The 17,929-nt window shown below is 47.1% G+C and overlaps 1 protein-coding gene across 1 annotated transcript in view; it reads left to right on the top strand.

Moving 5' to 3' along the window:
- spef2 (sperm flagellar 2) overlaps positions 1-17,929 on the top strand; it is a 244,563-nt gene that overhangs the window by 20,394 nt on the left and 206,240 nt on the right. The window contains exon 7 of the mRNA XM_060847113.1: positions 13,710-13,911. Within this exon, the coding sequence (XP_060703096.1) occupies positions 13,710-13,911 (202 nt within the window). The remainder of the gene's footprint in view (positions 1-13,709; positions 13,912-17,929) is intronic.

Consider the following 17,929-nt stretch of genomic DNA (forward strand, 5'->3'; position numbering starts at 1 on the left):
TGGATTGGCCATGCTAAATTGCCCTTAGAGTTAGGTGCATTAGTCAGGAGCAAATATAAGGTAGGGGGGTGGGTTATTCTTCGGAGGGTCAGTGTGAACTTGTTAGGCCAAAGGGCCTGTTTCCATACTGTAGGGAATTTATCTAATCTATATGGCCTCTCCGTTGTGTGCCATTACAACTGTGCAATTTTTGCTGAATAATAAAATGCTCCCAATCCTCAATTTTGTTGCTTTTTCTGACAATATTATGCAATTCCTCTTTGAATCTAATATTTTCTCTCATTTCTTTTATAAAACATGGTTTAGCCACTTGTTTTGTTTAATTTTTGTGCCATACAGGAATTAGTAGTTGTTGCACATGTTCTTTAAATATGTTAAATATGAATTATTGCCGACTCATCAACCTCTTTACTAAGGTTTTCTGATTCATTCTTACTAATTCATTCCTCAAATCCTCATCATTCCCTTTGTACAGATTCTGGTCCCGAGTTTTGTACTTGACTATTTCACTCTACACCTCGGAACACTCCAACCCCAGGGCATCAATGTGGACTTCACCAGTTTCCTCATTTCCCCTCCTCCCACCTTACCTCAGTTATAACCTTCTAGCTCAGCACCGCCCTCATGACCTGTCCCACCCACCAATCTTCCTTCCCACCTATCCACTCCACCCTCCTCTCTGAGCTATCACCATTATCCCCACCTCCATCCACCTATTGCACTCTTAGCTACCTTCTCCCCAGCCCCACCCTCTCCCATTTATCTCTCCATCCCGGAGGATCCCAGCCTCATTCCTGATGAAGGGCTCCGGCCCGAAACGTCGATTTTCCTGCTCCTCGGCTGCTGCCTGACCGGCTGTGCTTTTCCAGCACCACTCTAATCTAGACTCTGATCTCCAGCATCTGCAGTCCTCACTGTCGCCGAGTTCACTCTCCAGTTTAATGAAGAATTGTACCATGTAATGGTTGATCTTCCCCAAGGGACACCACACAACAAGATTATAATTCTTTCTCATTACAAAGTCTAGGAAAGCCTGCTCTCTGGTTGGATCCTCAAAGTATTGGTCTAAAAGGCCATCGTGTTCTCACTCAGGAAATCCTCCTCCACAATACATTTGCTCATTTGGTTTGTCCAATCAGTATATAAATGAAGGTCGCCCATGTAGGCCAGACCAAATAAGGATAGTAGTTTCCTTCCCTAAAGAACATTTGTGAACCAGATAGGTCTTTCCTGACAACTGACAATGGATTCATGGTCATCATCAGGTCTTTGATTCCAGATCTTTATTGAATTCAAACTTCAGCATCTGACACGGTGGGATTTGAACACAGGCTCCCAGAACAGTTTGTGTGTTCCTGGATGAACAGTCCAGTGATACTACCACAAGGTCACTGCCTGCCCTTGTTCCCTATTGCTCACAGGGCAATAGACAAATCCTGACAATGGTTTCTGCCCCCTGGTGTTTATCTGTCCCAATCTTACCTCACTTCCTGTAGAAACTTTGGGTATATCCCATCTGGCTTATCATTCCCAGTACATTTTCCTTCTTAATATTAACCTGTTCGAGCATATCAGTCTGTTTCACGCTGTCCTCCCATACATCAACGTCCCTCTCAGGAGTGAATACTGAAGCAAAGTATTCATTAAGGACCTCCCCTACCTCCTCCAACTCCAGGCACACGTTCCCTCCACTATCCCTGATCGGCCCTACCCTCACTCTGGCCATCCTCTTCTTCCTCACATAAGTGTAGAGTGCCTTAGAGTTTTCCTTAATCCTACCCACTAAAGCTTTTTCATGCCCCCTTCTAGCTCTCCTAAGTCCATTCTTCAGTTCCTTCCTGGCTACCTTGTGATCCTCTAGAGCCCTGTCTGATCCTTACCTCCTCAACCTTCACTAAGCCTCCTTCTTCCTCTTGACTAGATGTTCCACATCCCTTGTCACCCACGGTTCTTTCAACTTACCATCCCTTCCTTGCCTCAGTGAGAAAGACCTATCCAGCACTATCAGCAAGTGTTCCCTAAACAACGAGTAAAAAATGAGGTCTGCAGATGCTGGAGATCACAGCTGCAAATGTGTTGCTGGTCAAAGCACAGCAGGCCAGGCAGCATCTCAGGAATAGAGAATTCGACGTTTCGAGCATAAGCCCTTCATCAGGAATAAGAGAGAGAGCCAAGCAGGCTAAGATAAAAGGTAGGGAGGAGGGACTAGGGGGAGGGGCGATGGAGGTGGGATAGGTGGAAGGAGGTCAAGGTGAGGGTGATAGGCCGGAGTGGGGTGGGGGCGGAGAGGTCAGGAAGAGGATTGCAGGTTAGGAGGGCGGTGCTGAGTTGAGGGAACCGACTGAGACAAGGTGGGGGGAGGGGAAATGAGGAAACTGGAGAAATCTGAATTCATACCTTGTGGTTGGAGGGTTCCCAGGCGGAAGATGAGGCGCTCCTCCTCCAGCCGTCGTGTAGTTGTGTTCTGCCGGTGGAGGAGTCCAAGGACCTGCATCCACACCCCCCACCAACCCAACCTCCAACCCCGGCACCTTCCCCTGCAACCGCAGGAAATGTAAAACTTGCGCCCACACCTCCACACTCACTTCCCTCCAAGGCCCCAAGGGATCCTTCCATATCCGCCACAAGTTCACCTGTACCTCCACACACATCATCTATTGCATCCGCTGCACCCGATGTGGCCTCCTCTATATTGGGGAGACGGGCCGCTTACAGGCCGGAACGCTTCAGAGAACACCTCCGGGCCGCCCGAACCAACCAACCCAATCACCCCGTGGCTCAACACTTTAAGTCTCCCTCCCACTCCACCGAGGACATGCAGGTCCTTGGACTCCTCCACCGGCAGACCATAACAACACGACGGCTGGAGGAGGAGCGCCTCATCTTCCGCCTGGGAACCCTTCAACCACAAGGTATGAATTCAGATTTCTCCAGTTTCCTCATTTCCCCTCCCCCCACCTTGTCTCAGTCGGTTCCGTCAACTCAGCACCGCCTTCCTAACCTGCAATCCTCTTCCTGACCTCTCCGCCCCCACCCCACTCCGGCCTATCACCCTCACCTTGACGTCCTTCCACCTATCCCACCTCCATCGCCCCTCCCCCTAGTCCCTCCTCCCTACCTTTTATCTTAGCCTGCTTGGCTCTCTCTCTTATTCCTGATGAAGGGCTTATGCTCGAAATGTCGAATTCTCTATTCCTGAGATGCTGCCTGGCCTGCTGTTCCCTAAACAACCTCCATATTTCTACATTTCCCTGAGAACGTCCGTTCCCAAATTAGGTGCCCTAGTTCCTGCCTAATAACATTGTAATCTCCCCTCTCCCAGTGAAATACTTTCCCATACTGTCTGTTCCTGTCCCTCTCCATGGCTATAGTAAAGGTCAGGGAGTAGTGATCTCTATCACCGAAATACTCTCCCTCCGAGAGACCTGACACCTGGCATGGTTCGTTGCCAAGCACCAAATCCAATATGGCCTCCCCTCTAATCGGTCTATCTATATATTGAGCCAGGGGCCTTCCTGGACTCACCTGATAAAAACTGCTCCATCCAAACTATTTGCAATAAGGAGGTTCCAATCAGTATTAGGGAAGTTGAAGTTACCCATGATAACAACCCTGCTACATCTGCACATTTCCAAAATCTGCTTCCCAATCTGCTCCTGTGTGTCTCTGTTCCTTCTTTAATTTACAAGGCTAGCTAGTAATATAAAAGAAGATTGAAAAAAGATTTTAAAAATATATTACAAAGTAAGAAAGAGGTAAAAGTAAATGATGCTGAAGATGTAGTAATGGGGAACAAAGAAATGGCAGAGGAACTGAACAGGTACTTTCCATCAGTTTCCATAATGGAAGCAACACCAGAACTTCAAGGCAATTAGGGGCAGAGAGTGAGAACATGCTGGGGAAATGGGCTGAAAGGTCTCAAGGTGAATAAATCACAGAGGACTATGCCCCTGGTTACAGAAGGAGATAGCTGAGCAGATTGTAGAGGCTTTGGTGATGATCTTTCAGGAATCACTATAGTCAGGGAGGACTGGAAAGTGGAGAATGTAACACCCAGGTTTAAGAAGGGAGGGTGGTATAGCATATAGTCTGGTTAGCCTGACCTCGGTCAGTTTAGACTCAGTTATTGAGGATAAGATTGCAATGTACTTGCAAGTACATGGTAAAATAGGGTGGAGACAGCAAACTTTGTAAAGGGGAGCTCATGCCTGACATACCTGTTAGAATTCTTTGAGGGGGTAAGGAGGTCCTGATGGAGGTGTGTTTGGGTGTTGAGGAGGGAAATGGACATGTGTTCCACCGTCTGTGGTTGAGGGGAAGGTGTTGTGGGGCTGTTGTGTGGGGAGGTGGGGTGTGGGGTGGGGATGGGGTGTTGGGAATGAAGGAGGAGTAGACCAGGGTATTCCAGAGAGAACAGTCCCTGCAGAAGGCTGTCAAGGGATAGGAGGAGAATATGTGTTTGGCGGTGGCACCGTGCTGGAGGTGGCAGAACTGGCAGCTAATGATGCTCTGGGATGTGAATGCTGGTGGGATGGCAGGTGCAGACAAGAGGGGCCTTATCACTGTTGTGGACGGGAAGAGAGTGGGTGATGGGACAGACCCGGCTGAGGGTCCTGTCAACTGCAGCGCTGGGATTCCTCAATTGAGGAAGAAGGTGGGCATTTCGGATGCTGTCTTTTCGAAGTTGGCACCATCAGAACACATGCAACAGAGACAGAGGAAGTGGGAGAATGGAATAGAGTCTTTACTGGAAACAGGGTGTGAGAATGTGTCGAGGAGAAAGTGAGGTCTGCAGATGCTGGAGTATCAGAGCTGAAAAATGTGTTGCTGGAAAAGCGCAGCAGGTCAGGCAGCATCCAAGGAGCAGGAGAATCGACGTTTTGAGCATAAGCACTTCTTTAGGAATCTTGTGAGAATGTGTGGTCAAGGTAACTCTGGGAGGCAGTGGGGTTATAGTGCTAATTGGTGGCCAGTTTATCCCGAGAAATGGAAACAAAGATATTGAGGAAGGGAAGGAAGGAGTCCGATGAAGAAGAGAGTGAGGTGGAAATTGGAAGTGAAATTGCTAAATTTTTCCAATTCAGGATGAGAGGGGGACGCAGCACCGATGATTTCATCAGTGTACCACAGAAAAGGTTGTGGATGGTGGCCAGGCTAGGATTGAAGTAAGTCTGTCGGTCTGTCACTCTCTCTCTCTCTCTCTCTCTCTTTGGCTCTGGTTTTCTGACTCTCTCTCTTGGTTCCAGCTCCACCTACTGTCTACTCTTTCACCTAAACCCTGCCACCATCTCCAGCAAAAATATCAACCTTTCCCCAGCCACAATGAGATCAGAAGGATTGCTGGACCCAAAACATTAAATCTGCTTTCTTTCCTCAGATGCTGCTGAGTATTTCCAGCAATTTATGTTTTTGTTCCTGATTTGCAGCATCTGCAGTATTTCTTTTCGAGATAGATGGGCTCTTGATCAGTCAGGGGATCAAATGTTTCCAGCTGAAAGCAGAAACATGGGGCTGTGAAACATTTGAGCCATAACTGAATGGTAGAGCAGACTCAATGGGCTGAATGGCCTAACTCTGCTTCCATATCTTCTATGGTCTTTGGATACAAAATATCTCCACAGAGGCTGGTATCCTGTAACCAGGTCCCCTGTGAGAGCCTTGACTCTGATGAGTGTCCTCAGAGCCAGCTCTCCGACTGAACAGAATCTCTGACACTCCTGTTTATATCTGTCTGTCTGTCAGGGCCCCTGGACTGGGGCTGTTAATCTGGACCAACCAGGGAACGGATTCAATGAACTCCAACTCGTTGACCTCAGGACACTCACTACATACCTCCCTCTCTGAATCTGAGGTCACAGGCCAGTTTTATCACCGGGTCAGGGTCACCCTGAGGTGTTTTACAGCCCATGTGCTTGTTCATGTCTGTCACTCCAACCCCAACTTTACACTCATCATTGGGCCTGACCTTGTGTGGATCATGTCTCTGACGCATGCCGAGCCATTCCATTGGTTCCTACAGCAAACACCATCTCTTGAAGTTAACTGTCTCTCGTATAGCAGAGTCATGTATCTGACATTTGCATTTCAGATGCCATTTGTCCCCAGCCTCAGGTTCGGGAAGATCAGGTTGAACCTGGTGTGCGGACGTCTCCCCATGAACAACACTGTTGGAGCTATCCCTGCAGTAGCGTGAGGGATGGTCTTATCATCAGGGAGGCACTGGGACAGCTTGCTGTCGAGTGAAGCTGTTGGCTGTTTCTTTCAGCCTGTTTTCAGAGTTTGGACTGCTCTTTCTGCCAGGCCAATGGATAATAGATGATATGGAACTGTCCAATTCCCTGCTGGTAAATGTTATGTATGACCAAATCCTCCAGGAGTCAGTGTACTGCAAAAGATGCTCACAGTTTCACTATCGTCGTCCCCATGTTCACTGGATTGGACGTCCACAATGACGAAGTGTTGAAACCGTGAAAGATCCAGCATAGTCAACATGTAGAACATAGAACATAGAACATTACAGGGAGGTAGAGACCCTTCGGCCCTCGATGCTGCAATCTGTGGAACCAATCTGAAGCCCATCTGTCCCACACTGTTCCATTCTCATCCATATGTTGACGCAAAAACCATTTCAATGCCCTTAAAATTGGTGAGTCTACTCCTGTTGCAGGCAGTGTGTTCCACGCCCCTACTACTCTCTGAGTAAAGAAACTACCTCTGACATCTGTCCTCTATCTATCACCCCTCAATTTAAAGCTATGTTCCCTCATGCTAGCCATCACCATCCAAGGAAAAAGACTCTCCCTGTCCACCCTATCTAACCCTCTGATTATCTCAGATGTCTCAGTTAAGTCACCTCTCAACCTTCTTCTCTCTAACTAAGCCTCAAGTCCCTCAGCCTTTCCTCACAAGACCTTCCCTCCATACCAGGCAACGTCCTGGTAAATCTCCTCTGCACCCTTTCCAAAGCTTCCACATCCTTCTTATAATGTGGTGACCAGAACTGTACACAATACTCCAAGTGCAGCCATACCAGAGTTTTGTACAGCTGCAGCATGATCCCATGGCTCCGAAACTCAATCCCTCTAACAATAAAAGCTAACACATCATATATATGCTTTCTTAACAAACCCTGTCAACCTGGGTGGCAACTTTCAGGGATCCTTGTACATGGACACCAAGATCTCTCTGCTCATCTACACTGCCAAGAATCTTACCATTAGCCCAGTACTCTGCATTTCTGTTACTCCTTCCAAAGTGAATCACCTCACACTTTTCCACATTAAACTCCATTTTCCACCTCTCAGCCCAGCTGTGCAGCTTATCTATGTCCCTCTGTAACCTGCAACATCTTTCGGCACTATCCACAACTCCACCAATCTTAATATCATCTGCAGATTTACTAACCCATCCACCTACGCCCTCATCCAGGTCATTTATGAAAATGATGAACAGTAGTGGACCCAACACCGACCCTTGCGGTATACCGCTGGTAACTGGACTCCAGGATGAACATTTCCGATCAACCACCACCCGCTGACTTCTTTCAGCAAGCCAATTACTGATCCAAACTGCTATATCTCCCACAATCCCATTCCTCTGCATTTTGTACAACAGCCTACTGTGGGGAACCTTATCGAACGCCTTGCTGAAATCCATATACACCACATCAACCGGTTTACTCTCATCTACCTGTTTGGTCACCTTCTCAAAGAACTCAGTAAGGTTTGTGAGGCACGACCAACCCTTCACAAAACCGTGCTGACTATCCCTAATCAAATTATTCTTTTCTAGATGATTATAAATCCTATCTCTTAGAATCTTTTCCAACACTTTACCAACAACTGAAGTAAGGCTCACTGGTCTATAATTACCAGGGTTGTCTCTACTCCCCTTCTTGAACAGGGGAACCACATTTGCTATCCTCCAGTCTTCTGGCACTATTCCTGTGGACAATGACGATTTAAAGATCAATGCCAAAGGCTCGGCAATCTCCTCCCTGGCTTCCCAGAGAATCCTAGGATAAATCCCATCCGGCCCAGGGGACTTATCTATTTTCACACTTTCCAGAATTGCTAACACCTCCTTGTGAACCTCAATCCCATTTAATCTAGTAGCCTGTACCTTAGTATCCTCCTCGACAAAGTTGTCTTTTTCCAGTGTGAATACTGATGAAAAGTATTCGTTTAGCACTTTCGCTTTCTCCTCTGACTCCATGCATAACTTCCCATTACTGTCTTTGAGTGGTCCTAATTTTACTCTAGTCATTCTTTTATTCCTGATATACCTATAGAAAGCTTTACAGTTTTCCTTGATCCTACCTACCAACGTCTTCTCATGTCCCCTCGTGGCTTTTCTGAGCTCTCTCTTTAGGTCTTCCCTGGCTACCTTGTAACTCTCATTTGCCCTAACTGAGCCTTCACGTCTCATCCTAACATAAACCTTCTTCTTCCTCTTGACCAGAGATTCAACTTCCTTCATAAACCACGGCTCCCACACTCTACAGCTTCCTCCCTGCCTGTTAGGTACATATTTATCAAGGACACGCAGTAGCTGATCCTTGAACAAGCTCCACATTTCAACTGTCCCCATCCCCTGCAGTTTCCTTCCCCATCCTATGCTTCCTAAATCTTGCCTAATCACATCATCATTGCCTTTCCCCCAGCTATAACTCTTCCCCTGCGGTATATACTTATCCCTTTCCATCACTGAAATAAACAAAACCGAATTGTGGTCACGATCACCAAAGTGCTCACCTACCTCCAAGTCTAACACCTGGGCGGGCACATTACCCAGTACCAAACCCAATGTGGCCTCGCCCCTTGTTGGTCTGTCTACATACTGTGTCAGGAAGCCCTCCTGCACACACTGGACAAAAACTGACCCATCTATAGTACTTGAACTATAATATTCCCAGTCAGTATTTGGAAAGTTAAAGACACCACAACAAATATTCTGTTACTCTTGTTCCTATCCAGAATCATCTTTGCTATCCTTTCCTCTACATCTCTGGGACTATTCGGAGGCCTATAGAAAACTCCCAGCATGGTGACCTCTCCTTTCCTGTTTCTAACCTCAGCCCATACTACCTCAGTTGACGAGTCCCCAAACATCTTTTCAGCAACTGTAATACTATCCTTGACCAACAATGCCACACCTCCCCCTCTTTTACCATCTTCTCTGTTCTTACTGAAACATCTAAATCCTGGAACCTGCAACAACCATTCCTGTCCCTGCTCTATCCATGTCTCCGAAATGGCCACAACATCGAAGTCCCAGGTACCAACCCATGCTGCAAGTTCACCCACCTTATTCCGGATGCTCCTGGCCTTGAAGTAGACACACTTCAAACCACCTTCCTGCTTGTCGGTGCACTCTTGTGACCTTGAAACCATATCTCTGACCTGACTACTCTCAGCCTCCTGGGCACTGGAACTACAATCCAGGTTCCTATCCCCCTGCTGAATTAGTTTAAATCCTTCCAAAGACCAAATTTCCCTCCCAGGATACTGGTACCCCTTTGGTTCAGGTGAAGACCATCCTGTTTGTAGAGGTCCCACCTTCCCCAGAAAGAGCCCCAATTATCCAGTTACCTGAAACTCTCCCTCTGCACCATCCCTGTAGCCACGTGTTCAACTTCTCTCTCTCTCCCTATTCCTTGCCTCACTAGCACGTGGCGTGGGCAACAAACCAGAGGTAACAACTCTCTTTGTTCAAGCTCTGAGGTTCCACCCTAGCTTCCTGAATGTCTTCCTTAGATCCCCATCCCTTTTCCTAGCTATGTCATTGGTGCCTATGTGGACCACGACTTGGGGCTGCTCTCCCTCCCCCTCAAGGATCCCGAAAACACGATCTGAGACATCACGGACCCTGGCACCTGGGAGGCAAGACACCAACCGTGAGTCTCTCCCGTCCCCACAGAATCTCCTCTCTGTCCCCATAACTATAGAGTCCCCAATGACTGAAGCTTTGCTCCTCTCCCCCTAATTCTCTTCTAAGCGACAGGGACAGACTCTGTGCCAGAGACCTGTACTCCATGGATTAGCCCTGGTCAGTTTTTCCTGCCCAACAGTATCCAACAGTTGAGGGGAACGGCCACAGGGGACCCCTGCACTGCCTGTTGGTTCCCTTTCCGTCCCCTGACTGTAACCTTTTTACCTTTTTCTTGTCCCTGAGGTGTGACTACCTCCCTGTAACTCCTCTCAATAACCCCCTCTGCCTCCCGGATGATCCAAAGTTCATCCAGCTCCAGTTTCAGCTCCAGTTCCCTCATGCAGTTTTTGAGGGTCTGTTTCCGTGCTGTATATCTCTATGACTCTATCAGTTACCTAGCCCAACAGGTTTCCCAAATTGAATCAATCCCATCTTCCTGCATTCAGCCAATAATCCCTCGAAATCTTTCTTATTCATGTACTTGTCAAAATGTGTTTTACATGTTGTAATTGTACCCACCTGTCCCATGTCCTCTGCTTGTTCATTCCACGTAGTCATTTGCTGGGGTCCTAGCGCTGTGACCCCACTAGGACTGCCTGCCACTTGGAAAGTTTCCTATGTGTTCCTCCATTTCTTGTCTGCTAACTATTTCTGTTTCCTGGATGACCCAGTGATTCCTCTGGACCTCTGCCTGAGGGAATTTTGCAGCTGTCAGACTTCGACCAATTCAGTTCACTCCGTATGATATCAGGAAACAGTTGGAAACTCTGAATACCGCAAAAGCTACAGGTCCTGACAACATTCCGCCAATAGTGTTGAAGATGTGTGCTCCAGAACTTGCTGTCCCCCTAGCCAAGCTGTTCCAGTACAGTTACAACACTGGCATCTACCCGATAATGTGGAAAATTACCCGGGTATGTCCTGTACATAAACAGCAGGATAAATCCAACCCGGCCAATTCCCATCCCATCAGTCTCCCCTCGATCCTCAGTAACGTGGTGGACGGGGTCAGTACAGGGCTGTCAATCAGCACCTGCTCAGCAATAACCTGCTCAGTGACCCCCAGTTTGGGTTCCCCCAGGGTCACCCAGCTCCTGACCTCATTCCAGCCTTGGGTCAAACATGGACAAAAAAGCTGAATTCCAGAGGGGAGGGGAGAGGGACAGCCCTAAACATCAAGGCTGGATTTGACCGAGTGTGGCATCAAGGAGCCCTGGCAAAACTGGAATCAGTGGGTGTCAGGGGCAAACACTCCCCTGGTTAGAGTCACAGCTGACACAGAGGAAGGTGGTTGTAGTTGTAGAGGGTCAGCCATCTCCGGTCCAGGACATCTCTGCAGGAGTCCCTCAGGGTAGTGACCTTGGCCCAACCACCTTCAGCTGCTTCATCAATGACCTTCCCTCCACCATAAGGACAGAAGTGGGGGATGTTCCCCAATGATTACCCAGCATTCAGCCCCGTTCACAACTCCTCAGACACTGACACAGGCCTTGTTCACATACAACAAGATCAGGACAATATCCAGGCTTCGGCTGACAAGTGGAAAGTAACATTCGCACCACACACATACCAGGCTATGACCATCATTGACAAGAGAGAACCCAACCATTGTCCTTTAATGTTCAATAGCATTACAATCTCTAAGTGCATCACAGACTTTACTATTTTCCAGAAACTGAAATGGGCTTGCCATATAAATCTTGTGGTTAGAGGTTGCGTTGCTGACAGGAATAAACTCGCTCCCCGACTCCCCAAAGCCTGTCCACCATCTGCAAGTCAGGAGTGGGATGGAATACTCCCCACCTGCCCTGGGTGGGGGCAGCTCCAACACCACTCAAGAAGCTTGACGCCATCCAGGACAAAGCAGCCGCTTGATTGGCACCACACCCACAATGTGACGTACTGCACCTTTAAGAGATTGGTTCTGTACTATTTTTTTTATAGAGGATGTGCTGAAATGTCTCCTTCAGAGGGCAGTTGGTAAACAGCTTTGGAGTTCTCCTTGGGGCTTTTGTAAATGAGACAGGCAAACCATCAGTGGATGGGGTCAGGACACCCCAGACGCAGGAAAGATTCTCTGTTTTGCTTTCAGTAAAGTGAAGTTTTCTGCTTCTGCCAGAGTGAAATCTTAGACAGTGAGATTTAAGAATCGAAAGGGGAACATGGATTCTTTCTGCTGAACGAGAGAGACAGCACCCGAGAATCCAAACTTGTGCTGAATTACCTTTTTGTCAAACTTCATGGGATGCTGCCGATATTAGAACAATTGATTGTTCATGGTTAAGTAATACATTACCTTGTTGGGTATTGAACTGAATTGAATTTATTGTCACGTGTACCGAGGCTCAGTGAGAAGCTGGTAGATCACAGAGTTAAGTCGCATAAATAGTAAATAATCGGTAAACAGCAGCAAAAACAAAACACAGGTACAGGCGAATGTTAAGAGTTTGTGAGTCCATTCAGTATTCTAGCGACAGTAGGGTAGAAACTGTTTAGAAACTGGCTGGTGTGTGTGTTCAGGCTTCTGTTCCTTCTCCCCGATGGTAGAGGTTGTAGAAAAACATTGCCAGGGTGGGATGGATCTTTAAGAATACTGGCGGCCTTTCCTTGACAGCGGGCCTGGGAGATGAATTCTATAGATGGGAGGTTGGCCTTTGTGATTGTCTGAGCCGAGTTCCCCACTCTCTGTAACTGTCTCCGATCCTGAATGGTACAGTTGTCATACCAGGTAGTGATACATCCAGACAGAATGCTCCCGATGGTGCACCTATAAAAGTTGGCAAGGGTATTCGCCGTCATACCACATTTCCTTAGCTGCCTGAGGAAGGGGAGATGTTGTTGGGTCTTTGAACCAGTGTATCCATGTGAAGAATCCAAGAAAGCTTGGTGTGGATGACCACTCCCAGGAGCTTGACACTCTCCACTCGTTCCCCCTCTGTGCTGTTAATGTGTAGGGGGGGGGGCATGAGGAACATCCTGCCAAAAGTCATCATGAGTTCCTTGGTTTTGCCAGCATTGAGAGCTAGTGCACCATTCTTCCAGGTCTTCCACCTCCCGTCTGTAGTCTGTTTTGTCGCTGGGTATTTCAATCGAGTAAGGTTTAATCGTGTTATAAAAATGAAGTGTGTTTTAATTAAAACCTGGTGATGGATCAGTTACAGCAGCTTACATTTGCCTTTAAATAAATCTGAAAGTGAGGGTGTCGGCTGTCTCCTTACAGTACACCGGGCGTGCTGCAAGGTCTGGTCTGGTCCATAACAAGTATTGCTCTGTCCATCACTGATGCTCAGTAGCAGCAGTGTGTACTACCTACAAGGAGCACTGCAGAAATTCACCAAAGATCCTCAGGCAGCACCTTCCAACCCCATGAGCACTCCATCTAGAAGGACAAGGGCAGCAGGTACATGAGAACACAACCCCCGCAAGTTCTCCTCTGAGCCACTCACCATCCTGACTTGGAAATATATCGCCGTTCCTTAATTGTCTTGGGTCAAATTCCTGGAATTCTCTCCCTCAGGGTGTTGTGGGTCACCCTACAGCACATGGACTGCAGTGGGTCAGGAAGGCAACTCACCCCCACCCTCTCAAGGGGCAACTAGGGACGGGGAATAAATACTGGGCCCAGCCAGTGACACTCATATGTGTGAGTGGATTAAAATAATTCTTATTTTCTGCTTCCTGTTTGCTAATCAATTCCCAGCCCATGCTAGTATTGTATCCCTAACCCCACATGCTCTGATTCTGCACACTCTGAAATGGAAACGCTGTGTCTTTTCCAGGCCGAGCAGTACGGTCCACGTTCAGGAGGTACCTTCTCCTTTGAAGGAGGCGTTTGTTCCCTGTGTGAGAGTGGAGGAAGATCACACTTTTATTGAGAATGTTCGGAAGAGGCTGGATGAGGAGGGCAAGGCAAGGAAGCAGCGGGAGAAACGGCGACGGCGAGTGTTACTGGATCAGCTGCAGGCACATGAAGCCCAGGAGGTAGGAAGGTGCAGTGCAGCAACTTAGACCTGCCCTAGGAATTTACTGCTGCAGGCACAACGTAATGTACTGGCTCCACAGTTATTTATATGTCAATGAGGATGTGGACATCGACTTTACAACATCAATGTTAGCAAACGACACAGAAATAGTCGGGATGGCAGGTGGTAAGGATGACAGAAGGAGTCTACTGAAGGATATCGACAGGCCATGTGGGTGGGCAAAACCTTGGCTAGTGGAATATAATGTGGGGAATGTAGTTTGGCAGGAAGAACAGAAAGGCTGCAGAGAGCCCCAACACAGAGTGACTTTGAGTTACAGATTTAGGATGCAGAGCTTAAAAAATTGAGTACAGCACAGGGAAGGTAAATGCAATGTTGGCCTTTATTTAAAAGAGTGAGTGTATTGGACATGCACAGGGTATTCCAGGCTACACAGAGTAGATGCGGAAAGGCCCCCCTGTAGGAGAATCCAGGACCAGGAGGTATCATCTCAGAATAAGGGTTTGCACATTTAACACAGGGATGAGGAGGAATCCTTTCTTTCAGAGGGGAATGAATCGGTGGAAATCTTTACCAGAGGGGGCTGTCAGGGTTGGGTTGTCAAGTATATTAAGGACTGAAATAGACAAGAGTTTTAAACAATGAGAGAATGAAGAGTATTGGGGGGAAAGGTAGGAAAGTGGGGTCGATCTCATTGAATGTCCAAAGGTGTTTGAGTTAGTTGGATTGGCCATGCTAAGTTGCCCTGTAGTGTTCAGAGATATGTAGATTAGATGTGTTAGCCATGGAGAAATATAGGGTAGGAAGATGGGTCTGGGCAGGATGCTCTTCGGAGGTCGGTGTGGACTTGTTGGGCTGAATGTCCTGTTTCCACACAGCAGGGATGCTTTGGAACGGCACAGCAGAGAGGAAGGGCTTATGCTCGAAACGTCGAATTCTCTATTCCTGAGATGCTGCCTGGCCTGCTGTGCTTTGACCAGCAACACATTTTCAGCTGTGATCTCCAGCATCTGCAGACCTCATTTTTTACTTGATGGGCTGAGTGGTCTATTTATGTCTTAATGTTCACTTCAAGTTCATGGACTAAAATCTTTACTGAAAATAAATCACATCTTCATAACAGCATCAATACAGTGGGAGGGAGTGGGTGGTATTAGAAACGGGGCATTGTTGGGAGTTGAGTGTTGTGGTTGACTGACACTCGTGGAAGGTTGGGGATTATAGAAAGTTACCAGGTTATGGGGGTTGTGAAGGGAAGGAGCTCATTAATGGAGTTCACAGGGTATAATAAATCCGTCTTTTGTATGCATTCTCTTTGTATGCTGCAAAGCCAGAAATGACCAGAAATAGGTCACCATCATAATATTCAGGGATTATTAAAGTTCCACTCTTGGCTGCTGCATTCAACCATTCCAAACTTACATTCAATACTACAATGAAGGAGGGTGGAGTTTATTGCAAGGATATCAATGTGTCTCAAAATAATATCGGGGTCATGGAAGAGTAGTTCTGGGGTCACAGTTAGTTGGAAAGGAAGCAAGATAAAGATAGAGCAAACCACAAGCAGAAAACAACTTTAATTGAATTGTTGAAAAAAGAACTGAACTACATGGACTGGAGATGTCGGTGTTGGACTGGGGTGGACAAAGTTAAAAATCACATAACACCAGGTTATAGTCCAACAGGTTTAATTGGAACCACCTGATGAAGGAGCATCGCTCTGAAAGCTAGTGCTTCCAATTAAACCTGTTGGACTATAACCTGGTGTTGTGTGATTTTTAACAAGGATCTACATGGAATCTGTGTAATGGGAACTCAGTGATGTCTCCATGCTGTTCACACTCAGGATGAAGGTCCAGGGGTTAGTGGGCAGTTAGGTGTTAGAATCAAGGGCTCCTGGAGACTCCAGCAAGCTGTGGGGGCACAAACGAAGCTGCACTTTCAATCAGTCAGTCAAGCTGTCAGCGAGGAGTGAAGGAAGCCCACAGTCAGGTCCTTGCTGCGGGCAACAGAGCAGAAATAAAATGCAAGAAACTTGGTGAAGTGAGATGTCAGTAAAAGGATGGAGTTGTACCTGTAAGTGCCGGAGAATCCAGGGGAAAGAAGCCCTGGAGAAGGAAGGTATTAATTTACTAAATCATTAAGGCACCCCCTCACATCAAACAACAGATGAAATCAAAACAAATCACATTCTCAGCAATCCTGAGCCTTCCATAGATCTTGTGGACCACTAAATCTCATTAAATCTTCACAAGGGATTATAATTCACACAGTCATAGAATCATGCAGGGTCAGAAGAGGGTCTTTGGCCCATCAAGTCTGGACTATCAAAACTAAATCTACACCAGTCTCACATCCCACAATAGGCCCAGAACATAGAACAATGAACAGAACAGTTCAGCCCACGGTGTTGTGCTGGCCTTTTATCCTACTCTAAGATCAGACTAACCTACATAGCCCTCATTGTACGATCATCCGTGGGCCCATCCAAGAGTCACTTAAATGTCCCTAATGTATCTGACTCTACTCCTATCACTGGCAGTGCGTTCCTCACACCCACCACCCTCTGTTTAATGAACCCACCTCTGATATCTCCCCTAAACCTTCCTCCAATTACCTTAAAGCTATGCCTGTGCATGATAGACATTTCCGCCCTGGAAAAAAGCCTCTGTCTATCCACCCTATCTGTGCCTCTCACCATCTTGTACACCTCGATCAAGTCACCTCTCATCCTTCTTCACTCCAACGAGAAAACCCCTAGCTCCCTTAACCTTTCCCCATAAGACACACCCTCCAGTCCAGGCAGCATCCCGGTAAATCTCCTCTGCACCCTCGCTAAAGCTTCCACATCCTTCCTATAATGAGGTGACCTGAACTGAACACAATATTCCCAGTGTGGTCTAACCAGTGCCCTATAGAGCTGCAGCATAACCTCGCGGCTCTTAAACTCAATCCCCAGCTAATGAAAGATAACACACCGTACACCTTCTTAACAACCCTATCAACTTGGGTGGCACCTTTGAGGGATCTATGTACATGGATCCCAATATCCCTCTGTTCCTCCACACTGCCAATCCTGCCTTTAACCCTGTAATCTCTCAAATTCGACCCTCCAAAGTGAATCACTTCACACTTTTCCAGGTTGAACTCCATCTGCCACTTCTCAGCCCAGTTCTGCATCCTGTCAATGTCCCCTTGCAACTTACAACAGCCCTCCACATTATCCACAACTCCACCAACCTTCGTGTCATCAGCAAACTTACTAACCCACCCCTTCCACTTCCTCATCCAAGTCATTTATAAAAATCACAAAGAGCAGAGGTCCCAGGCAGATCCCTGTGGAACGCACTGGTCACCGAGCTCCAGGCTGAATACTTTCCACTTACTACCACCCTCTGTCTACTATGGGCCAGCCAATTCTGCATCCCATGCCTCTTTACTTTCTGAATGAGCCTACCATGGGGAACCTTATCAAACACCTTGTTAAAATCCATGTACACCACTTCCACTGCTCTACCTTCATCAATGTGTTTTGTCACATCCTCTAATAATTCAATAAGGTCTGTGAGGCATGACTTACCCCTCACAAAGCCATGCTGGCTATCTCTAATCAAATGATGCTTTTCCAATTAATCATAAATCCTATCTCTCAGAATCCTCTCCAATAACTTGCCCACCACAGACGTAAGACTGATTGGTCTGTAATTTCCAGGATTATCCCTATTCCCTTTCTTGAATTAAGGAATAACATTTGCCACCCTCCAACCATCTGGCCCTACCCTAGTGGACAGTGAAGACACAAAGATCATCACCAAAGGGGCAGCAATCTCTTACCTCACTCCCAATAATAACTTTGGGTATATCCCGTCTGGCCCAGGGGACTTATCTAGCCTCATGTTTTTCAAAATTTCCAGCACATTTTCCTTCTTAACATTTACCTGTTCCAGCATATCAGTCTGTTTCACGCTGTCCTCCCATACATCAACGTCCCTCTCAGGAATGAATACTGAAGCAAA

This window comes from Hemiscyllium ocellatum, chromosome 2 (assembly GCF_020745735.1).
Source record: "Hemiscyllium ocellatum isolate sHemOce1 chromosome 2, sHemOce1.pat.X.cur, whole genome shotgun sequence".
Classification (NCBI taxonomy): Eukaryota; Metazoa; Chordata; class Chondrichthyes; order Orectolobiformes; family Hemiscylliidae; genus Hemiscyllium; species Hemiscyllium ocellatum.